Below are 25,359 nucleotides of genomic sequence, written 5' to 3'. Positions count from 1 at the left end.
GACATATAACAGCCCCGCATCTTGCTTCTCTGAGGACATTACAGCAAGCCATTGGCACTTCTGGGTTGCAGGCCAGTAGTGTCTATTAGAAAAAAAGGTACTGGGCTCTTCACCCAGGCATAAGCCAGACCTTGATTCAGACATCACAAAAGAGGTTTTTTTGTTTTTTTTTTTCTGTTGAAAGTTGCTACATCTTAAACATCAGCTTGCTTTTTCTTTCCTTTGTTTTGTTTGTGCTGTGCTCTAGTGCGGATGAAAGATTCGATGCAACATTTCACACAAATGTGCTGGTGAATTACTCTGGATCCTGCCAATATATTCCTCCAGGTAGGATGCAGACTGTGTTTGTTTGCTCAATGTATATCTTTGAATAACTGTAAGCAGTTTTCATTCATAGATGAAATCAAATATTTAGAAGCAGTCCACAGCAATTTTGCAGGAAATATAACTTTATTGTGAGACAGATCCACTAAGTAATATAGCTCCATGACCGGTAGCATATTTCCACTTCATGAATCTGCTGAGTAGTTTGATCACTCAGAGGTCCACCTGAGTTATCTAGGCAAGGTATTGGGTACCTCACATCGTGTTTTCACAAAGTTTCTTATGCAAACCAATTAGTTCTTTCTTGAGACTGAAGGGAAGTATGACAACAGGAGGTAACCAGGAGCAGCAGTCTCTCTGTAGCGCACTTTATGAGCCTGAACCTCCATATCCATGAGTTCATCAAGAAAAGATGAACTGAGACCAGCCCTGTTGAGCCAGACCCAAACCACATTCTGCTTTCCATCTGTACTGCTGATTCAGTGTCCATAGGGCCATCTATACTGCTGATTCAGTGTCCAAGCAGCCAGGACCTACAGCAAACACACAAGCTATCCCCTTCATCACAGCCTCTGATGGAAAAGAAATGTCCAGTCTTTGTGCCATACGCTGGAATATTAATGCCAAGCACAACCATAGGAGCCACCAAGATAAAAGTGGGTATTCCCTGATAGTTGATCTTCTGTTGATCCCTACCTTTGAGACCTTTTAAGGCATTTTTGTTTTTTTCATGGACAGACCCATGGGAATGTTTGCTCTCCAGAGAGCAACAGTTGATAGGAGTAAAATCAACCATGAGCTAGAACAGAGCCTTCCCTGTCCCTACTGGTTCAGTACAGGTAGGCAATGGAGAATGTGCATTTATAGGCAGATCTGGTGCTCTACTAGTTTGTTTTCATCTAAGAGGGCAGAAGACATACCACACATGCAGAGTACATCTGCAGTGAGCTACGAACTCTGTGATGAAGAATTGGAAGTAGAAAAGAGAGAATAAGAAGTAAAGGAAATGTCTCATGCAAAGCATAAAAATCAAATTTCTTACAGAAGTTTAACTGCTGCTAAACTGCTTTGCCCAATCCATTTTAGAAGGCAAATGTTGATAATCAGCCTACTTAATGCAACAAGTATCACAGAAGCAGCCAGATTAATCAGGACATTGGAAAACACAGAAGAGGCAAAAAGATGGTGTTTCCAAGGCTTCATTAAAGTTTTATTTCCCATGACTCTGTGAGCAGGCTGTGCTCACTGATGCTCTCCATTAGAGAAACAAGCTCTGCTATACATGGCTCAATGGAGGAGCAGAGAGAGAGGACAAGGAGGAGACAGCTGTCTGTTGTGAAGGAAGGTAGCAGAGCCAAGATTGAGGAGAATCTGGGAGAAAACACCCAATGTAACCAACCCGAAAATGGCCGTGACAGTGGGAGGCAGATCTACCAGAAGGTAACAGAGCAAATGGATAGAATCCAGCTGGGTGTCAGTTTTTGTGCAGAGAAATGCACACACCACACCATTAAGCCACAATGTCCCCAGCTTTTACAGCAACAGAAAGAAACTAGCACATGATCTCAGTTTGGGGGATTTTATATTCAAAAGGCACAACCCAAGCACTTACAGCAAACACAAATTTGTTAGGTGTTTAAGAGCTAAGATTCACATTAGCTGGTATTTTAGGGAGCACACAGAAACAATTACTGCAAGCAGGTCATCTTAACGTAGCATTGGAGGTAACTTTCCATCGAATCAGAAACTGCTTCTCCATCACAGCGTACCTTTGTGCTGGTCTGCTCAGGGAAGCTGGAGAGCTAAAGTGAAAACTGCGTAGCCTCAGGCCTGCAGAGGTGAAGGTTTGTAGGGATGACCTCTGCTTTGCCACCCAGCTTCTTGTGATATGGGCTGTGTAGATAGATCATCTTCCCCCTGCTCTACGCTCTCTTTTCTCCTGGACAGCTGGGAAAAAGTTGCAACTGCAGCTTGGGGCCCCCAAGGTCTGGAGCATTCCCTAGTTTAATCTCTTGTTTCAGCTGAATACAAATAAAGAAATAAACCAAAATTAAACAGTAGCTTTACAGTATGCAACAGCATGCAACAAATCCTAACACCTTCCATTACCTAATATTCAATGAAGAAAGTGGATTAGAAACATGCAGAGTAAAATCTGGATCTGGATGTGATCCTTGGTCCAGCCAGACCAAGAGACAGGGAGAGCAGCTCTCACATAGCCACTGTGTTCTGGACAATCTACCTGAAGGATGCAGTGAAGAAGGGAGGATCTTCACCAATGTCCCAGGAAGGCACTTATGCTAGCATCTTTCATCACTGCTTGCTGTTTGGTTACGCCATGACTATGTCATGCAAACTTTTGGAGAAGAAAGTTGCTCACAGTCAGTCAAGTTAAGGGTGGAGGTGAATCCTGCACACATTTGATTCTGGTTGATTTTTATCCACAGGCATTTTGAAGAGCACGTGTTACATTGATGTCCGCTGGTTCCCTTTTGATGTGCAGAAGTGTGATTTGAAGTTTGGCTCTTGGACTCACAGTGGTTGGCTGATTGACCTGCAGATGCTTGAGGCTGATATTTCCAACTACATCTCAAATGGAGAGTGGGATTTAGTGGGTAAATTGACTTGCCTAAATTTTTTTCAATATTCTAATTTTCAAAGGCAGAGCCCAAATATGTAGAAATTACTAAATATTCAAGTCTGTATTTGAAATACAGATATGAAAAGTTTCCATGTAAAACCTTTTACATGAAAAAAAGAAGAAAAAAATCGCAGATCAAAAACAACTTTGCAAGCGCATTCTTTCAAATGTGTCTGAAAACACTGTGTTCTGAAGCAACTGCCTAAATCTAAGTGCACAAATGAAATCTAGTGGTGCTGATGCATCTGAGCAGTTTGTCAGAACTGTACTTAGATGTGTCTTATGTAGACACACTGAACGCTACTGTCACATCTACTCAAACACATCACTCAAGAATTGATCGGTGTAAAAAATGGTATTTCAGCAAAACTGGAATTAGCTTTTACAGAGATTATCCTGTTCACTCTGAAAGCCATCAAAACCTCTAACAGTTTGTAACATCTGGAAATAACTGCAGCTTAGTGTATCTCCTTTTCTGTGTTTCAGGATTGTATTTTTAAATGAGGAACTTCTGTCCAGAATTAGTTATTCATAGCTAGCTTCTAGTGAATTATTTCGAACTCATTTAAGTAGGTGTAAATCAGAAATCAAGTTATGGAAATAGGCAGAGTTTAGACCACATTAATGGTAACTTGCAGCCTTTTTTTTTTTTTTTTTTTTTTTTTCCAGTCCGGGTATTTGATCAAGGAAATAACTAACCCAGAACAGCTGAATATGCCATTCAGGGCATCTGAGAATAAAATAAGAAACATAATCAGTATTCAGGAGTGCTGGAGGACTTCATAGGAAAGTCCATCTAAAGTCAGTTCATTCCAGAGCATTTCTAACTTTCCAGTGCTTTGATACAGTGGTCATTTCTGTTCAATAAATTTGCATGTCTGGTGAAGTGACTGGCCTCAGTTTTACTTGCCTTTGGACAGAACTGTTCCTTAATCAGCTCATTTGGTGAAAGTGTTCGGTAATACCCTGGTCAAACCTTTATGGAGACTTGTTTTTCTCCTGTCAACATTTACATATCACTGTACCTTCTGTACCTTGTGTACAGTAACACAGAAAAAGGGTGGTGGCATGAAACATGCGAGGTGCTAAGCTCTTCCATCTGGCCATGACGTGTCCTGCCGCAGTCCCTGCCATACAGCCTCTTGGGCACTCTACTGCAACTACATCACCATTGCCAACCCTACAGAACAGCCATGTTGTATAACAATCTATCCAAACCCTCAGACATGACAGAATATAAGCTTGACTTAGCACCTTTCGAAAACCATCTAATGCATGGGCTAGTGTGCATGACATCAAAAGCTAGCAATCATTCCCTAGCTTGCAGGAAGCCAGAAGTCATGTTTAGCTGTGCTAGCTTCTGGCCTCTGTTTGCAGATCTTCCTGTTTTGAGGCTGGGTTGCTGAGACTGGTTTTGAATTGGATCAGATGAGCTTCTTCGACTGATCCAGGTTCTAATGATCCAGAAAGTATGAATGCAAGTACTAGAAAACACAGAAGTTGGATTAGGAACAGCAGGCAACTTGCACCGTCAATTCAGATGTTCCTGAAGACACTGAGATCTTTAAAGTCAGCCTTGGCTGATTTAATCCTGTAATGATGTATTTCAGCTTTCAAACAACACTGAGCTGAGACATGTTGTCCCTGGTCTCATTAAATCTATCCAGCCATACGTGCATTAGTGGCTACAAGTGTTAGAAAATGACTTTTGCCTTGTAGCTGATTTAGGTATTTCTTTTCTCCCTTCTCACTTGCCACAGGACACTTCAATGCATCTTCTATTCCTTGCCTGGATGCATGGAACAATAAGAGACCACATGGAGAGGTGGGGAAATACTTTCTCCTTGCTGACAGCTTTGAGAGCCAGACAAGTTCCCTGCTGCTGTCTGAGGCTTGGATGTTGGAGGTAGATCCAGCTGGCCTTTACCACACACTAGCTCCTGTTTCTAGCCAGCACAGGAGATATCTTGTTTCCTTTTCCTCATCCCATCACTTGCCTAAAGCCTGACGGAGAAAATAGAAGCAACAGGTGGTAGCAGGGGTTGGATCTGCTTATGGCAGAGCGAGAGACTGGAGGATCTCTGGAGGTCCTTTCAATGCCAGTGAGAGGCTATCTGGGCAGTGGATGATGGGCAGTCCTGTGCTGCTGCCCACTACTCTGATCTCCCTTTCTGCAGGTGTTCCAGGAAAGAGAAATGAGTTGTACTACGAATGCTGTAAAGAACCATATCCAGATGTGACATACACCATCACCATGCGCCGACGCACTCTCTACTATGGCTTGAACCTACTGATTCCCTGTGTTCTCATATCTGGCTTGGCACTGCTTGTTTTCCTTTTGCCTGCTGATTCAGGAGAGAAGATTTCTTTAGGTAAGTGCTAAAGAATTCATTTATTTCTTGTGTACTTCCCATAAAATGGCAAATAATAGCTCATGGTTTTTGATGAATGAAGATTTCCCTGGAGGAGCAACAGAAGCACTAGTTTAGTTGCAGAAACAGGAGTAAAAGTTTATGTATAGGATTCACACATACAGTTCTAAATATTTTGGATTCTACTCTCAGATGAAGTAGAACTTGTCACTGGCAGAAGAAGCAGTGGTAGTTCTCCATCCCCTCTGTCATTCTGTTCCTAAGCAGAATGAGGGATATGACTTCTGACTGTGAAAAACAGGATGCAGACAAGGAGGAGAATTATTTGAGTTAAAGCACAAAAAGTGTAATATTCATGCACTGAACACGTGAAATAGATGGCAAGTTCTCAGCACAGGGCAGCTAGATTTCGCAAACAGCCTTTCCAGAGAGAACAAAATAACACAGTTACTTTTGTAACAGGCTACAGCTCTATGGAGAATGTTATATAACATGTAATAGTTGAAACAAGTCTCTCCTCATCTTGAACAGTTGTCTGGGTTTTGTGCAAGCTCTGTTTGGCAAGAGCAGTATATTTTATCCATTCTGCAAGTTCCATTTCACTGAGCAGCAAAGAATCTCCTTTACTTTGAGAGAAGCAAAGGTTTGGGTGCAATTGAGAATTGGAAAGAGAGCAGATAAAGATATATCCAAAGATGCTCTCACTTGGTAGAAGTTCTCACCTGCCCTGACAAGCATGAATTCATGGATTTGTCTTCGCTTTAAAGTTACATTTAACAGCAAAGACATCAGAGGAGGAGATGCAGCAATCGTGTTCCTCATCTCTCCTCTCCATGTTCACTCCCTGCAGGTATCACTGTTCTGCTTTCCCTGACTGTATTCATGCTGCTTGTGGCTGAGATCATGCCTGCAACTTCTGATTCAGTCCCACTAATAGGTAGGTTGATTTTCTCTGCTCTGTGCAAAAAGTACAGTGTTTCTCAAGAGCTGTTCAAAGCCTGTTGGAGCTTTGACTCTTTTTCTTACTACACTTCTGCATTTCATCAGTGTTAGGAATAAACCTCTGTTTGGGCTTTACTGTTTGTGTGGATGCAACAAAACAAAACAAAACAAAACAAAAAATACCCAACCTGGCATAAGGTGGCTCTGGAAATATCAGATAGACTGGTAATTGTAATAATTTAAGGGACTCCAGAACAATGTAGCTTGGACGTTTGGATAGGCAAATCACAAAGGACATCATAACCAGTGCATGAGAACAGATGAGATACTGGAATAATACTCAGCCTTGGCTGTGAGTTCTTTGTGTCTGGGTTCACTGAGTTAATTTGAAGCTCTCTGGATGACACTATGCCCACAGAAAGCTTTTGGAGGTGTCTTTGCAGCTGGCTGAAGTTTTTCCTCTTCCACATAATCTGCTCCCCCACTCTGTTGTGCACTGCTGGGGATTTTATATTGTACTACTTGAGACAACTTAAAGACATATTTTTGCTTAAATATAGAAAGTTTTAATGAACAACTCTCCAACAGCATTGGAGTCCTGCTGCCATCACTGAATCCACAGGGAGTCAGAAAAGATATGCCTTTAGCCTTTAAACAACACTAAAGCTTCAATTTCTGCTTGAGGTCATCCTGACCAAGCTATACAAAGAACTTGCATTGGTGCAATTGCACACTGTTCTTTTGAAATGACCAGTGTGTTAAAACACTATGCTGTCACAGTGCTGTTTGTCCCAACTAAGTGATGAACATGAGTGGTGAGGCTTGCACAAATCCCTCAAGAAATTCCCATCACTGTCTGAACATCAAGATTCAACCTACAATTATAGAAGTTACTACAGTGATGAAACTTATGGTGCTTATACTTTGGGGAAGTGCTTTTAGGAATGCACAACCTATACTGTGAACAGAATAGTTGTTATGAGTGCCTTAAAATCTCTAAAGCCAGAAATAGCCTTGTAAAACCCAAACAAGGAATCTTCCACTCAATTCTCTTTTTGTTAAATAACTGTGAAGACTATATAAGAAAGAAGAGTTAAGAAGCTATGAAGGATTAAGTGATTTTCACAAGATCGTGCAAGAATGCCAGACAGATTGAATCATTTTTTTCATTAATTTCTTCTTTCTGAAGTGTCAAATAACAAGGAAAGTGAGGGATTCACTGTTGTTCTATAAGGTGAATTGATATGAAAGTAGAGATTGCTTGTTTGTTGTGGGACTGTCCTGTCAAAAAGCTGGCACAGAGAGACACTGACTGGATATTACGACATTTAACCTAAGAAGTGAGAATGTTGGTCTCAACAGTGTGTTATTTCTGAGGTTGAATGTGACAACAGCAACAGGAAGGGAAAGTCACCTCTGTGTCCTGTATATTTTTTCAGCAGCTGCTTGGTCACTAGCAGCGTCACAGGAGTAGTAAGAGCTCTGACTATGATCCAATGGGCTTTGTATCCAAGGGCTCCAGCCTCTGCTAGGTGAACTCCCTGAAACTGCCTTCTGAGAAGCAGAGGCAGAAGGGAAGGCACTGAGGCTGTTCAGCCTGCCAGCAGATTCAGGTGCTTACATTTCTGTTGGCTTGAGGATGAAGAAACCCAGCAGAGCTGTGAAAGCTCAGTTGGTTGGGAGAGGCAGAAGGCTGGGTAGCAGTTTGTGACCAGTAAAGGCAAAGGTCTGTATGTTGCCCTTCTGTTGCATGCACATGCATTCATGGGAAGGGCCTCAGTTAATACTGGCATCTGCTAAAGGAGAAGCTGTCTCTTCCTCTGGGACAAAGAAGGCTTTAAAAGGGAGAAAAGGAGGCTGGGATTCAGCTTTTCTGCAAGACCTAGGTAACAAGACATGCCACGTGGCCATTTGAGTAATTTCTATCATGAGATCAGTTTAGTGGGCCATACAGTCATCTTTATTTTTGTTTTCATAGGATAATCCCTCTGTCTTGAGTGCATGAAGCCTTGATTTCCCCAGTGGAAACTGGGTAAAACATCATTTCCTGATCTCGGCAGGGTAGGGAAAACAAACCTTTTCTGGTTTGTAAAATAAAGAAGTGTAAACAGCACATAAAAACTCAGAAACTGTTAAAACATCATTTTTTAAGCTAATATTCATGCAAATCATGATTAAAGTACACATTCTAAGCAACTGAAATAAATAGAATATCCAACAATATACCAATATATGACAGAAGATGCACTTCTGAGGTTGGTGGCCCTGTCTGTGGCAGGGTGATTGAAACTTAATGATCCCTTGGGTCCCTTCCAACCCATTATATGATTGTAAAATTAAAGCCTTGCACAAATTGTATCATAAAAATAGCAAAAGACCATTTACTCAGACATCTTAATATTTAATTTCATGGAGAAAAAAATACAGACCTACATATGGGAAGGAGGGTGACAATGAAACAGTGAGGGTAATACTACCCACAGGCAAGAGTTTCTAAAAGCTTCCAAATAACTTGGGCATCTTAATGAGTGAGATTCTAGCCACTGAATCACACAGGAGCTTCCAAAAAATCTAACAAAACCCTTGCCTGTATATATACCTAGGACTCCACAAAGGTGAGTAGAAGACATTGAGAGATAGTGAAGGGATGCACCTGTATATGTTCCATGCAGTACCTTTAACTACATCAGTTTCTACTGTTACAATTCCCTACCAGAGAAAATAAGATATGTAAGAAGAAAAAAAAAAAGCTATAGATATATATATACACTATACTATAGATATATATATTAGTACTTAATCAAGTATCACATAATGATAGGGGGTGAGGGATCGTGGTAATGGTGGTAGGGATACTCATTTGGTCAAGTCCCTTGCTCTGTGTGAATGTTATCTCAATTATTAGGATCACTCACACCTTCTTATTCCTTTTGGAGCACAAAGTCTAGGAAATAATAAAGAGGTCTATTTTCACAACTAACATACTAAATAAGCATTGTTGGCAGCACGTATTACTGTAAGTTTTTTAAAAATACCAAAATAATTAGAGCATATCAAATGTATTGGAAATGCACCTCCTAAAGTTGTCATATAGGTCAAACACAGTCTGTTTCTTTCATCTGTTCACTGGACAAATTTTGTATTGTGGAACATAGTAAAAGAATAATCCTAGTACATAAATGTTTTGTAAGATCCTGGAGAGTGACTTCAGGTAGCCAGATAATGGCCTCTGAAACAATCTCATATCTACAGTTATCTGACGCTTCCCTGTTACGGCCCAAAAGAAAACTAACCTTGACATGCTGGAGTACACTCAAGCTTGATGCTCTCAAAGACTGCCACCCCTGCGCAATAGAAGCTTCTTACTTCACAGAACAATTCAGATTGGAAAGGACTTTGTGATGTTGCTAGTCCAGGCCTTGCTTGGAGCACGTTCAAGTCTAGGGTTAGATAAGGTTGCTCAGGCTTTTCCAGTTGTATCTGGGAGCCTTCAAGGACGGAGATGACACTGTAGCCTTCCTGGACAACCTTTTCCACTGTGCAGCTGCACTCAGGAGAGAGAAGTCTGAGCACATTGTTTCTCACCACCTTGCTAGACACTGCTGCGAAGCACCTGTCCCTGCCACCCCTTTCCTGAAGGCAACGTGATGTTGTCAGGTACCTCAAAGCTCCAGCATGCAAGCCCTCCTCAGAAGGCCTCACTGAGCCCAGTGGTTTGCTGACTTAATTCAGTTTTTTACTGTTTGTGTAATGGTAGAAAGTCTTCCTATGCTCTTGACTCCCTTGTCAGTCTCAGCTGCTTATCTGTAGCTTTCCTAACACCAGCTGTGAATGCCCAAATAATGATCACAGATCTTGCCTTTGCAGCCTGTCCCTGCTCCCTGCCCTGCAAGGTATGTTGACCTTTTGCACTGGTGCACTATCATGAGTTCCATGCTGGTCTTCTGATGCATTTCCTTATTTCTCTGAGTATTGGTAGGACCCTTTATTGCACTTGAAGTCTGCTCTCCTGTAAGCCCTTGCTGTTTTCTTGTACTGTTTTATCCTTCTGAGCTTTCTCTGATATGATCTGTTCCCCTTTGAGCACTTGTGCATCTGCTATGGAGGTGACACTTTCCAGGTTGTTTCACCATTCTTGAGATCTTTCGTATTCTGGCCACTCTGCACCATTTTCCTTCTATGACTCCTCAAATGAAGTGTGGATTCCTGTTTCCATAGTATCCCAGGTTTGAAGCCCTGCTTTTAACTCTTAGCTCTGCTCGAAACAAACAGGGAAAGACTGTTCACCCTTCTGGCTTCTGTACCCAAATACCCTTTTATTCCACAAGTACTGAACTGAGCTGAGTTACGTTGCATGGTCCTGAGATCTGAAAATCCTATTCCCACTCCCAACAATACATAACCTCTCCACAGTGGTTTTGCAGTAGATAATAATTGGGACATTTAGTTGCTAAGTTGTATTTACCACATAATGATCATGTTTTTTCACTGCTGTCTTTGGTTTGGCTAAAAGCCCTCTTGAGATGAATGCAAGGATAAGGCAGATGCTTGGATAGTTTGGTCAGTTCCTGGAGAATCAGCATAGTTAGTATCAAGTTGCAGAAACAGAACTCAGAGAATGCTTGAAAAGGATGCAAGTAATTTGATCTTGAAGAATAAAAATCCACTGCTAGTCTACAGAAAAGTTATTGTTGCTGGTCTGCATGCATGTAGGAGGAGACACTCTGAAAAGACAACCTCACCCTTGGAAAAAAATCTGCATTGTATTCTTAAATTTTGTTTTTGTAAAAACCTTGCTTCTTCTGCTACATGGACATGGCTGAATGCTTCTGACTTTCACTAGTGTAAAAACACTTGGCTAAAAAATGCTATAAAACTTATTTTTCTCCATTGTTTGACCTCAGTTTTAACTAGCTAACTAATAATAGGTGGTAATTTCAGAAATTCTCGCAGATGCCGTTTGGAGTGCCTCTGTTGAGGAAAAGGATGTTGCTTCAATTTGACACTTAGAAAATAACTCACTTCTCAGCTCTTGTCTATTTGCAAGGAAATGTAGAAATTGTATAATTATTCTTCTTAGCTGAGGCCATATTACTTTGTCCTCAGCTTACACTTAGGATAAACAAAGCACCACTCAGCCTAAATAATCACAAGGGCAAGATATTTGCTTCTTTTCTGCCTCTCTGCAAAGCGTTTCTCTGCTTCCTTAGCGTGCCCTTTTGCATTCTCTGTCAGTTTGTAAAGCTGCCCAAGGGCTCTCTTAATCCATCATTTGCAGCTTCCCCTCACAATAGACTCACATTTCTAAACAGTTCACTAATGCTGTATTAATGCACATTAAAAACAAGCTGACTTCTTCTCTGCCAAGAGCAGGTGACAAAATTTGAGCTAGAAATTAGCAGCAGGCTGCTTATAAACTTCCAGAGTCTGGTGCTCCGCTGCACTGCAGAGTGAGGTGTGCTGGAGCTTTCTGTTCCACCAGACAGTCCCTTTCTCTGATACATGTGTCCTAGCTAAGTAGATGGGTGATGACATTTGGACTCTGCTCTTTCCCAGCTGTCTCTGGGGCCTGCATGCACAACTGTTTCCATCCTTCTCCACAATAACCTACATAGGGCAAAAGCTATTTCCAAAACCTAGTTTTCAGCAGCATGTATATGCCTAGTAAGGCACCAAGATTGCTCAAAGCTTGCACACTGTCCTTCTCCAAATTCATCTGTGATTCCAACTCTAGGAACGAGTGCTAGGATGCCTCTGTTTCTTTAAAAAAAATTTTTTTCCTACCCATAGCAACAGAAACAAGCTTAGCCTTTTGGATTAAGAACAACCAAGTCTCATGGCATCTACAAACACAATGGTTTGGCCAGAATCCAACACAAGTTGATTGTATGCACAAGGCTTGTTTCAGTTCTATGCCCTGGAGCTCCCTCCTGGCATTAAAAGCTCTGGAGTATAGCTCCTTAAAAGACTTCCAGACCACAACCATACAGCAGTAGCTGTGTCCTAAAATTACCCTCCCTGGTATAGCTTCATCATTCATCATGAGCAGTGTGTCTGGTTGCATATATGCTTTGACTCACTTTTAATTTCTCTATAAAAATATTTTATAAAGAATCTAGTTATGTATAGAACTAGATTTCATTACTCAACAAAGGACTATATAAATAAATGCAGAGAACTCCAGATGTGATGTACGTCTGAGATTACTGCCCCGAGTGTGCTGGTTACTGGCTGAAATCCTGAAGCCTGTGGGGTACAGCTCAGGTATGACAATTGCTTTCTTCTGCTACTAAAAAACTATGTAGTTATGTGCAGATATGTCTCACATGATACAAGCCCTTGACTAATCTCAAGGGAATTTCATGCATTTTCCAGCCCTTACCAATGAGGACCACGGTATCTAGCCTAGTGCATTATATAAGAAGGGATGGATGTGCATCGCACTGTGCTGATTTTTCAGTTCAGTGAGCAAGTCAAAATTAAGCAAATACTCTTATTTCAATTAAAACTTCCATGCAAAGTCAGGACCTGTCCACTGAAACTCAAGGATTAGTTAATTTCCTCGGTAACTACATTTGAAGCTTTCAGATGTAAACTTTTCATGTTGTTTCTCTCTTTCTTATTTGTTTGTTTGTTTTAAAATTCTATAAAGACAATGATACACTGATTAATAGAGCTGGATAATCAAGTCCATTTTTGATAATGTTTTATGACCATCTTTGAGGAAAGGATCAATTTCTTCCTCAGGCGGCACACGTATGCCTGAATTCTTTTTTTTAAAGAGCATTACAACTCCCTTCTTACAGTCTCCATATCTCTGGTTTGCTTCATTAAACTGTATTTCCTACTAGAAAGCAACCCTCTTCCCTCTTCCTCTGTGATGCTGGCTTCTTCCATCACTACATAAATCACATACTTCAGAAAGTATTCTCTTCACCTGCCTACATCCACTTGGCACCGACCTGTTTTACTGTGCTGGTGTACCTCTTCTTGCTCATCTGGCTGCTTAACCTCCTATCAGTACAAAGCTCATAGAAAACCACCAGATTTTGAGGTCAGACCCCAGGTGGCAGAGTACAGCCATGCAGAGAAAACTAGGGGATGGTTTCAGCTTGAGAACAAAGCTGCAGTAAGCTGTGGTCTGGCTGCTCTCTTCCAACCCAACCAGCAGGCTGCAGAAGTCAGATCAGATTGCCCAAAAGCCAGATTCCCAAATGAAGTGTTCAGACTTCTGAAACCAATCAGGTGGTTTATTTTTCCCTTTTCATCTCTGGGAATTTGTGGCATTCTCTTAAAAAGAAGTCGTTGTTATTTCCAGATTTTTTTTCCTCAATATCTCCAAAACGCTGCAAACCTCAGGGGAGTGTTCTTCTCAGAGAGAGTGGTGATGCAGTGGCACAAGCTGCCCAGGGAGGTAGTGGAGGCACCATCCCTGAAAGTGTTCAAGAACTGTGTAGACGTGACACTGAAGGATGTGGTCAGTGGGCATCGTGGGGGTGGGCAGATGGTTAGATTAGATGATCTTCGTGCTTTTTTCTAGCCTAAATGATTCTATGATTTTATGATTATTTCTTACCAGCTCTTCCCAGAAAGCAGTCATGATGCAGGAAGTGTGTTTGTGCTGTTTGTGCAGAGAGAGTGGTTGAAAGTGGACAGTGTGTGTGGGGGGTGAGTATAAGGAATTGTCATTTCCTATGGTCAGTATCTACATGATGTATGACACCTTGCCTGGATTTATCAAATGCTACACAAAAAAAGTCTAGTTAGCTTCAGTCTAGGTAACATCACTGCATTTTCCTCTGTCTCCTTCATCTGCTTGCTTATTCTAAATCCACAAAGCTTAATTTGCTGCTCAGGGCTCTACTACACTGATTTGTTTTCAGTCTTCTCATCTCCTTGCTGTTCATTATCATGCCACTGTTATTTCAATACAAATGAAGGTCATACACTGTAAGTATGTTCGCACCAGATGCTTGGGGTGATTTCTTGCAGTTAGTCATACAGCAAACAAGACAGCAAATTACTAAGACAAGGAAGAAATGTGGTGCTTTTGCCACCTCCAGGAGTTACAGATTGTTTTAAGCTATGAGCATAAGACATTAGTGGTTCTGACTAGAAAGAGAAAAAAAGATTAATCTACTGCATTTTCTGTCATCTGCCTGTATATCCTCAGTCACTGCCATTTCATTTTTCTGTCTTTTTTCAAATTGTTTTTAGTGTTTTTCTCCCCTCCCTTTCATGGTCCTGATGGGAGCTTTGCTGATGGCAGGGCTTCTCTCAGAATCTTCCATCCAATAGAAAGCAGCCAGTTCTTCACAGTGATCTATGGTGTTTTTCCCGAAGTTAATTGTCTTGGATGAACTTCATCTAAGACAGAAAAAAAAGAGCAGTTTTATTTCTCAAACATCTGGTTCTATACTTCAATAGCTTTCGGGCTGACACGAGATTGAAAATACGGCTCCATGCCTCTGCAGTTACCATAACCAAGAAGTAAACACAAGATCTAACCCTGAATTCTCTCTCTTCACAAACATTTCATGTCTGTGTAAAAATCTAGCTGGACTATGGCAATGTTCTTTGCTTTCTGCTGCTGAGACCTAATAGAATGTACAGTGTATTCCAGCTACAGGAAAACTTAACAATGGATAACTTTTTTCCTGTCCACGTTATCTACTTAGTCTCTTTGCTATCTGTATACTACAGTAGGACAGTAAGGGAGTCTGTCCTCAACCTCCTGTTCTCCTCCCTACTCTTTGAGGAACTCTGCCTATGAGCAACTATTGCCCACTGCAGAGTGAGATGGCGTCTGCCCAGCATGAGTCCTGCTTCCTGTCATAGGAATAAAAGGATAGTTGGAATTCATTATGCTGGGGCTGGACGTTTCCTGCATCCTCCACAGATTCAGCTTATGAATCTGGAGCATTTTCAGAGGGAACAACAGTGTATATCTCATACTGTGAATGCATTGGGTCATTTCTGTCATTTCATGAGCGTTCACCAAAAGCCTTCAGCACTAAATGATTGAAATGACTTAGAGCAGCTCTGAAACAGTCCAGAATGTCAGATGCAAAAACTGATGCTTCCAGCAAAGAAGGAATAGCAGTGGGAGGTATCCAGACTCACCATTGCAACTACCTGATCTTTAATATCACCTTCATCCCCCCACTATTCCACAGTGTCAGCAACACTGCAGTTGGTCACAGTGGAAAAGCTCTGCTTTTCCTATCATTAGCTGTGTTAATAAATCTGGATAATATACTGCTTTCTCAGCCAGTGTTCAGTGATAAAATCAACAAAGCAAAGCATCCATCTGGAATCATATTACCCCTCAGGGTTTCTGTTTTATTTACCCTGTTTCTAATCAGCCCTTAAAGTTTATCCGGTTCCACTCAAGCAGCAGATCTTACAAATAATTCTAAAATAAACCATGTTGCTTCTCTGACATAGAATAATGTCACAAAAGATCCATAAATGGTGCTGGAAGCTCCTCTATTTCTGAACTGCAAGACTGTGCCATTATTTTGACCTAGGCAATGCCAGAGTATGTCTGCAAGAACAAGTAGTTGTCACTGATTTTTTGAAGAGCTTCTGGGTCTATGTGCTGTATGTGATCTGTATTTGCTATGACAGCAGCACCTGATCTACTTCTGACAATGATAAGACAGAGCTTGACAACTCCAGATGTTGAACAGCTGTCCAGGTAGCATGTTACATCATGTCTCCTTTGGCAAAAGGAAGAAAATCAGCTGAAGAAGAGCACATATTTCATGTTTGAGAGGGATCAACTGAGAATCTGGAGCAACTCTTCTTTTCACACATAGTGGCTGAAGATAACAGCTTTGAAATCATACGAAGAGCATCTAGTGAAGTCCAGAGCAGATCTCAGTATTCCTGTGGAATGTTAGAAGCTTTCCAGCTGTGCCTCAGAGCAGCTGGCATGCAGCACCAGATCCCATACTCTTTCAGATGCATTCTGGTCTGGGATCACTTTTCTTAATCTGAGAGCTGACACTGCACATGGTAAAGTCATTTGTTAAAGCCTCCAGGGTGGCCTCTATATGTAAGGGAAGATCTCAGCAACGAGAAATTCTTAAGTAGGATTCAGAAAGGTGATTAGTAAGAGATGCTGAATATTTCCCTTCTGATGTATAAATGAAAGGGATGAGTTTTTGTGTGTGTGTGTGAGAGAGAGAGAAATCAGATTCACATTTATCTCCACCAACAGACATACATGGGAACAGGACTTTCTGAGACCAGTAGCTTCAGAGCTGTAAGTGCATATCTGCTGTATGCTTATGAGTGGACCCTAAAATACTGGGAGGAAAATGTTTAGTGGCTGGACTGTGGCTCAGTTGCTATGACACTGCTTTTTTCCTGAGCTACATGTCATGGGCGAGCATCTCTAATTTTCTGTGGCAGTACTCAGCTAATTTAGTGAAGACATAGAAATAGAGTTCACTGATTCTTGCTTGTGTTGGGCTGGAATAGGGTGAGAGGAGGCTGCAGTCTACAGGGAATGCTACAGATCCCAGTCTGTTCCTGAAAGAACTGTTTTCCCCACTTTCTAGCAGATATCTATAGAATTTTCTGACCTCACTTCCCAAGTTTACTGCGCTCAAAGTTTAAACTGTGAATTCCCATTGCCTGGGATCTTAGAAGTGTCAGGTATCACAAAGTTCTTTTCAGATTCAACAGAGTTTGTAATTTTATAAGGGTCTATAAAACATACAAGCCAAAGACCTTCTAAATTGAACATTTCAGGCCAGAATATCTTATTGAAGTGCGTGGAATTTACTGCAGTATTTAGTGATTTATAACAGTAATTACACCAATAATATCAACATTTCTAGATTTCTCTTGTATGGGGCATGCTGGAGTCAGATCAGCCAGCTCCTCTCAAGCCTGAGTTCATAGTTTGCAGTGCTTCCACCTGGCTATTGGTTCTCTCATAAGTAGGTGTCACAGTGACCTGGCAATTCGCATCACCCACAGGAGCATCCAGCTGTGAAATGTATTGTATCACGGAGAGCCACGTCTTTCTCTTGAAGCAATTGCAGTGCTGGTTTTTGGGAAGAACCTCATTATTATGAACAAGTGTTTTGCTGCTGAGGCAAAGAGAAACAATGTTAATAAATGAAGATGGATAAAAACAAAATTTGCCTTGAAGTCTTTATTAGATTACTGACATTTTCTGTAATCCAGGTTGAGGTGGTGGTGGAGGCTGCAGTTCACGGTGGTTTCCAAATCTCTCTCTAACAACTAGACATAATAGTCCTTGGTATTTTGCCTCAGCTGTCTTCAACAACTGCCTTTAAATGCCATTAGCCCTATGGAAAATTGTTCCTTGTAGTCTTGTGCACCAACCCCACCTCTGACATGAGAGGATGGATGCAGGGGATCACAGAATCATAGAATCATAAGGTTGGAAAGACAAGATCATCTAGTCCAACCGTCCTCCCATCACCACTGCTACCACAAGGTACTAATCCATATCTCTTAGTTCCTCATCCAGACACCTCTTGAACACTGCCAGGGATGGCAACTCCACCACCTCCCTGGGCAGCCATTCCAGTGCCTGACCACCCTCTGAGAGGAAAAGAGTTTCCCTTATGTCTAATCTAAACCTCCTATGGCACAATTTGTGACATTTCCTCGGTCCTGTTTGTTGCCTGGGAGAAGAGGCCAAACGCCTCCTCATCACAGCCTCCCTTCAGGAAGTTGTAGAGTGCAAAGAGGTCTCCTCTGAGCCTCCTGAACTGAACAATCCCAGCTCCCTCAGCCGCTCCTCATAAGACTTGTGCTCCAGACAGTTTCATTGCTCTTCTCTAAAACATTCCAGGACCTCAATGTCTTTCTTGTAGTGAGGGGCCCAAAACTGAACACAATACTCGAGGTGCAGCCTCACCAGTGCTGAGTACAGGGGATGATCACCTCCCTGCTCCTGCTGGTCACACTATTTCTAATGCAGGCCAGGATGCCATTGGCCCTCTTGGCCACCTGAGCACACTGTCAGCTCATGTTCAGCTGAGCATCAACCAACACCCCCAGGTCCCTTTCCTCTTCACACTCATCCAGCCACTCTGCCCCAAGCCTACAGTGCTGCATGGGGTTGTTGTGGCCAAAGTGCAGGACCTGGCACTTGGCCTTGTTGAACCTCATCCCATTCACCTCAGCCCAGTGATCCAGTTTATCTAGATCCTTCTGAAAGGCCTCCCTACCCTCAGGCAGATCAACATCACCTCCCAACTTGGTGTCATCTGCAAACAATGATGAGATGCATCGAGGAGATAACAGTTTCAAGTCTCAGTTCTGGGATTCAAGATTTTGATTTCTTTCCTGTGCAGTAGGTTTAAATTTAGCACTCCAGCAAGGGTATTCTCATAGAAATCAAGAGGGGTAGCCTTAAGGACTGAGGAGGGTGCTGAGTAATGCACGCTTTTGGGCAGTAACAAGATGTGGGAGCAGAAGGTGGTGGTGCCACAACCATACTTTCTGGGGGTCCACTGATACAGGTATCAGAGAAGATGTTTGGATGAGATTCAGCGCTTTGTAAATGTAGCTCAAGATCAAGGAATGTCATTTGCCTTTCGCTTTTCTCCACTCCTGACCAAATTTTCCTTTTACTTGCAGCTCAGTATTTCGCTAGCATCATGGTCATTGTTGGTCTGTCTGTGGTTGTAACAGTGCTGGTTCTGCAGTTTCACCATCATGACCCACAAGCAGGAAAGATGCCCAGATGGGTGAGTAGATTTGGTAGTAAATATTCAATAGCATTTAAAGAAAATTTGAAAGTTGTGGCAAGCTGACAAGGGACAGATGTTAATCCCCATTAACCTCAAGTGTCAACTACAGACAGTATGTTTTACACTATTATGTTTGATATTAGAGAGAGAGAACAAACATACTAAATTTGGGGTTCTCTTAGAAAAAACATCAGTTGTTTGGGTTTTCTATTTAAATCTTAAACAGGGGTAGCTTGATTCATGGCAGAGTAATCTTTCTCTGCACCTGCTTTTCAAGGGCTGGCCCTGTGGGCAACACTTTTGATTTCTTATCCAGCAGACACCTCACATTTATTAGACTGAGCAGTTTGTCTGTTCTGTTCCCTTACAGAGAAGGGAACAGCATTACGTTTTCTATTTAACAGCAGAGCTGTGATCTCCCAGAACAAAGGAAAGAGGAGAAGCTGATTAGCTTATCCTGTCTTACAAGCGAACCTGTTACAAGCTGGCTCCCAGAAATGCTGGAAAACCAGGAACTTTGGTGCCTCTGCACTGAATACTGAACCCCACTGTGCTTCTCACAGCTTGGAGCAGGTTCCTGTTGCACCATCAGCAGAAAGGCAACACTGTTGGGCTCAGTCTGACTGCACTGACATCACTGACTCAGAAACTGCCATTTGCTGGGGCTGAATCCAGTAGTCTGGGTGGAAAATGAATTTTGTCTACTTCCATCTGATCACTTCTCAGTGCAGTTAACATGTGGACACACCTTCTCTACAGCAGAAGGCTCTGTTATCCCTGAGTTCTGGCACCTCTCCCAGATGCCTTTCAGGGGGGTGTATTTATTTTATATTTTGAAGTTAAAACAATGTTTTTTTTCTCTCTCCGTTTACTGAGAATAGGTTTAGAATACGCAGAATATGCTTTGCTGTTAAAAAAAAAAAAAAAGAAAAGCAATGTAAGTATAAGCAGATACAAATAGTCATCTGCATATCCCAGTTTCACAGGCGTCTGTTTCTACAGCATCCTGTAGCATCTCATTTGCCACAGTTGTCATTCTAGACAATTACCCTGACATGATGTTAAACATCACATGATTACCAATGTCAGCCTGAAAACTGAAATACTTTCTAATTTAGCTTCTCTAAAAATAAACCACAGCATCAAAGCAAAATAAAAAAAATTAAAAAGGAAGTCTAATACATATTAAGCTTTCTAAAAATTACTTCTTGATTTCAAGACTGGAGCACATGAATACATGGACAAAGTACACAGCAGTGTAATAGCTCCCAGGAGCAATTCTGCCATTTCTTCTGCTTCTTGAGAAGCCTAGGCACAATGGCTCACATTAAATATGATCATAGATCCAGCAAGTCAGCTCTTGCTCTGTCTCAGTAGAGCAGGAGATCTTCTCAGGCCAAGTGGATGTGTAGGAACACACAAGACAGGAAATTGATGGCATTATCTAGGAGGGAGTGGAGGGCAGAGGGGAATGCTGAGAGGAAAGGGAGTGGGTGGGTCTAGACTTGATGTTGTATAGATCTTGTTTACTCACCACTGACCTGCTGCTAAGTTTTGGGACTACCTATTGGTCTGTGCTTGTCAACATCAGGACCTAAGACTGCAAAGATAAAAACTACAGAGAAAGAAGACTTGTATGCGTACTCTGGGTTCTTGCCACAAAGCTGCCGAGATCCACTGTCAGTTAGCTGAAAAGACTGAGAGCAAGGAGTTCTCACTCCTGAAGAACCTGACTCAGTGCCCTGACTACTGAACTGGCACATCTTAAAAAAGCACAAAAATACACAAACAGAACAAACAAACAAACAAAAAACCACCACAACAATAGTGAAGTAAAAAGTATAGAAAGGCTATAGGGAAGGTCAGATGATAAACTGTGACAGCTGTGGACCAGGAAAGCTGACAGGGCTATGGGATCTCGAGAAAAAAAGCGAATGCCAAATTTGCGGGGATGAGTTTGACACCACAGAAGTGGGTGTTATTCCTCCACCAGTAAAAGGCCATGGTTCAGTTGTTAAGATTCACAGCATATTTTCCATTTTTATTTTTTCCTGTGCACCTAATTCAGGCAAATTACATTTTTATTTTAGATACATCCTTACAGACTTTTGCTCAATAATATACAGGAATTTAACATAACTATCTGCAGAATCTAGGAAATAACTTGCTTGAATTTTTTCTCTGCAGTTCCAGTCTCAGCAGGTATCCTTACCATCCAATTACTCTCCACTGACTGGATTTTATTACAGGATTATTTTTAATTCCTATTCAAATGCAAGTAGCTGCTGGGGAAAGTTATGGGGAAAGTCACTTTTTTATAAGTTTTATAAGGTTTATAAGGAAGCAACCCCGAAACTAGAGAGTTTAACTGACTGCATTACCTACACACCTGATTTATAAACTTTTCTCCATTGAATGGTTTTGTTTCCCTGCTCATCTCTCATCTCCCAAGAACTCTGTGTTTGGCCTTTGGACCAGAAAAGGTATCAGACAGGAGTGTTAGCATTTAGCCTCTCTGTAGCTTCACAGATGATAGTTTTACCCTCCTGTCTATTAATCTTTTGTTTCCTAGAGAGGAGCTTAAATTCACGGCATTCAGCCACGGTATTTCTTAGTTATTCAGTTCAGAAGTGGGGGCTGCTGTCTACTTGGTACTCCCTCCACTCACTGTGGAGCAGAGCACTAATGAGAGTCCAGCTAATTAGCACTTCGAGAGCAGATAATATCAGGCATGACTCTCTGCTCCATCAATACGCCTCTGCTGACAACCAAGGATACTGCATTGTACATGAGAAATACAGGAAGATCAAGCACAAAGCAGGAAGGGGGCTTTGGGGTTCATTGGTTTTTACGTTTTTCTTTGGATATACTTATATTTGGACCAGTTGATGCCATTGAACCAGCAAGCATAAATTTGTGCAGGAGCTTACTTCACTCCTCTCAAGAAGTGTAGTAGCTGGAGACCAATTTTCTAGATTTTCTGTGATTGGAACTGAGAATATATCTAAAGCAAAACATTGTGATGCTTAGGGGAGGACCCTGGTGATCACAACAGCGATAGGCTGTTTACCCTTGAGATGGCCTCACCTATGTCCTTCTTTCACAAGAAACCCAGAAGTGACTGTGCAGATGAGAATGCATATTCATCCTACCCAGGCTGTTTTCTGACAGCCCCAGCACTGCATCTGGGTTGAAAAGAACTATAATGATCATTTAGTTTCAACTCCCCTGCTTTGTGCAGGGTCACCAACCACCAGACCAGGCTGCCCAGAGCCACATCCAACCTGGCATTGAATGCCTCCAGGGATTCAAACTCCTTGAGCAACCTGTTGCTCTGTGTGAAAAACTTCCTCCTATTATCTAACCTAAACCTCCCCTGCCTCAGTGTAAAACCATTCCCCTTGTCCTATCACTATCCACCCTGGTAAACAGCCATTCTCCCTCCTGTTTCTATGCTCCCTTCAAGTACTGGAAGGCCACAATGAACTCTTGCCAGAACTTTCTCTTTCCCAAGCTAAACAATCCCAGTTCCCTCAACCTTTCCTCACAGGAAAGGTGCTCCAGCCCTCTGATCATCTTAGAGGCTCTCCTCTGGATCCATTCTAAGAGCTCCATGTCCTTCCTGTTCTGGGGGCCTCAGGCCTGGACGCAGTGCTGCAGATGGGGCCTCACAAGAGCTGAGTAGAGGGGGACAATCACCTCCCCCTCCCTGCTGGCCACCCTTTTTTAATGCAGCCCAGAACACAGTTGGCTTTCTGGGCTGCAAGAGCACACTGCTGGCTCATGTCCAGCTCCTCGTCTACCAGAACCCCCAAGTCTTTCTCTGCAGGGCTGCTCTCGTGGGGCTCTTCACCCACTCTATAAACACCTGGGATTGCCCCAACCCAAGTGCAGCACCCCGCACTTGCGCACTTGGCCTTAATGAACCTCATTAGGTTCTCTTCAGCCCACTTCTCCTGCCTGTCCATCTTGAAAGGATGTCATGGTTTTATGATTTTTGGTTATCAGAGTTGCACACCATAACATCATGTAATGCACTGGGGGGTATGTTCCTATGGTTTTTCGCCTAACATCTCTTTCCAGAGCTAACAGATATATTAAAATTTTTGAGTAAGAAAGTTTGCCTAAGCCAGTATTTTAACACTGTTAACATATTGTTAGCAATTAACACCTTATTTTGCTCCATGATGTTTCACCTTGTGTCCATAATATGTCATATGACACTGTAATTAAGTAAGTTTAATTAAATCCGGTATGGATTTTTTTAAGTTGCTGCATTACATTTTTCTGTTTATTTTTAGTGACTGTGTAGGAAATAATGAAAGATTTAAAGCCCTCAAGATAAGCAGAATAATTGGAAACAGGAAATAGCCCTTCAGGATAAAGAATAAATGATTCATTAGGAGGAGAGAAGCAGAAAGGCTTGCAGAAAATGGCATAAGTCTGCAAACCAGCAGAACTCTCACTGTAGAATTTCAAAGTTGTATAAACATCTTTCACTGACCATTGCTTTGGCTCTTTATTATTGTTATTCTCACTTGTGGTAATTAATGCCTTCTCTTTTCTGAAATTGTGCTTGTCTTTACAGTTGCAGCTCAAAGTGTCAGCTGCAGTTTCCCCATCCCTGCATCTGCACTGTGCAGGGGAACAACTCAACCTGTATCTGAAACCACCATAGAGGCAAAGTGTGGTGATGACTTCTGTGTGGCTGTAGTGTCTATAGCAGGATCACAGAGGGAGTCTTTCTCTTTCTGAAACAAGCACATTTAGATTCCTCAAGTGAAAAAAACCAAGCTTGTTTATTTAAACAACAGGGATGGGGGAGTATGCTAAAAATAACTATTAATCTGATGTGGAATTTTTTCAGCAGAATCCAAACCTTTGTTCCTCAGTTCTGTAAGTATTGGTCCTTCCACGCTATCTAAGAAGTGGTTGAAAAAGAATGCAGCCAGTTTTATGCACATTTGCAGAGGTCTAGGATTATTTGCAAACTGTAGGACTTCAAAAATTGTAATGTAAAATTTTACATCCATTATGGTTTGCACCTTCAGAGGACATTGAACATCTGTTTGTTCTAGGCATATCCATAACGGATTTGTCTCAGGAAGAAGCCAGATGCAAAACTACTACATTTGAAAGCAGATACCTCATGAAGCAGGCAGTCATTCCAGCAGAACATACATATTGACTGTGACAGTGACTAAATGTTTCAAAAACTGCTAAAATGGACAAAAATTCCCTTTCCTTATGTTATGTTCCCTTTCTTTCAGGTCCGTGTCATTCTACTGAACTGGTGTGCTTGGTTTTTACGTATGAAAAAACCCGGGGAAAATATAAAGCCCCTCTCTTGTAAATATAGCTATTCCAAGCACCATCCAAGCCTGAAAAATACAGAGATGAATGTCCTACCTGGGCACCAGCCCAGCAATGGCAATATGATTTATAGCTACCACACAATGGAAAATCCATGCTGCCCCCAGAACAATGATCTGGGTAGCAAGAGTGGAAAGATTACTTGCCCCTTACCAGAAGATAACGAGCATGTTCAAAAAAAGGCTTTAATGGATACCATCCCAGTGATTGTGAAGATACTGGAGGAAGTTCAGTTCATTGCAATGCGCTTCAGGAAGCAAGATGAGGGTGAAGAGATCTGCAGTGAGTGGAAGTTTGCAGCTGCAGTCATAGACAGATTATGCCTGGTTGCATTTACCCTTTTTGCCATCATTTGCACATTTACAATACTCATGTCTGCTCCCAACTTCATAGAAGCTGTTTCAAAGGATTTTACGTAAGCATTTCAAATACGAACACAAAGAGCTGAAAGGTAACTTTAAAGTAAATATCATCAGTACTATTGATAGATAATTTAATTCAAAACAGAGAAGTGTACTTTTATGTGCTGACATACACAGAAGGGGATAAAATTAATTTCAGGAGATAATTATTTCTGATGTTAGTAATAGTAGTTACTGAATAGTATACATACTGACCTCTTACTTAATTCCCAGACAACTTCCACATATAACTATGTTATCATCTGCTACAAAAAATAGAAAAGAATCCAAATCCACAATGTATTTATTAGAAGTTAACACCAATGTAAATGTGTTATTTTATCTTTGTGAACTTTTAAATATTGTAATAATTTAAAAGATAGATTAATGTCTAGAAGCAGCATTTTGTTGTTTTCAATATCTATGTTTTGTCATATTTGTTTAATGTGGCTGTGACATCTTCTTCTCAGATTTGACAGGCATCTCTCTGCAGTTTTATGAGGCTGCATACTGCATATAAGAAAATAAACTATTATCATGTTAGCTCCTAATAGTGCAGTGTC

General features: G+C 41.6%; 1 protein-coding gene across 1 annotated transcript in view; it reads left to right on the top strand.

Moving 5' to 3' along the window:
- The window catches only part of LOC125687391 (neuronal acetylcholine receptor subunit alpha-7-like), a 71,011-nt gene extending 45,987 nt beyond the window's left edge, over positions 1–25,024 (top strand). The window contains exons 5-10 of the mRNA XM_048932522.1: positions 248–327; positions 2,772–2,939; positions 5,143–5,337; positions 6,188–6,274; positions 18,910–19,019; positions 24,293–25,024. Of these exons, the coding sequence (XP_048788479.1) occupies positions 248–327; positions 2,772–2,939; positions 5,143–5,337; positions 6,188–6,274; positions 18,910–19,019; positions 24,293–24,814 (1,162 nt within the window). The 3' untranslated portion in view covers positions 24,815–25,024. The remainder of the gene's footprint in view (positions 1–247; positions 328–2,771; positions 2,940–5,142; positions 5,338–6,187; positions 6,275–18,909; positions 19,020–24,292) is intronic.
- Positions 25,025–25,359: the final 335 nt, after the last annotated feature.

Source organism: Lagopus muta, chromosome Z (assembly GCF_023343835.1).
Source record: "Lagopus muta isolate bLagMut1 chromosome Z, bLagMut1 primary, whole genome shotgun sequence".
Lineage (NCBI taxonomy): Eukaryota > Metazoa > Chordata > Aves > Galliformes > Phasianidae > Lagopus > Lagopus muta.
This window is presented reverse-complemented; position numbering and strand designations above follow the sequence as displayed.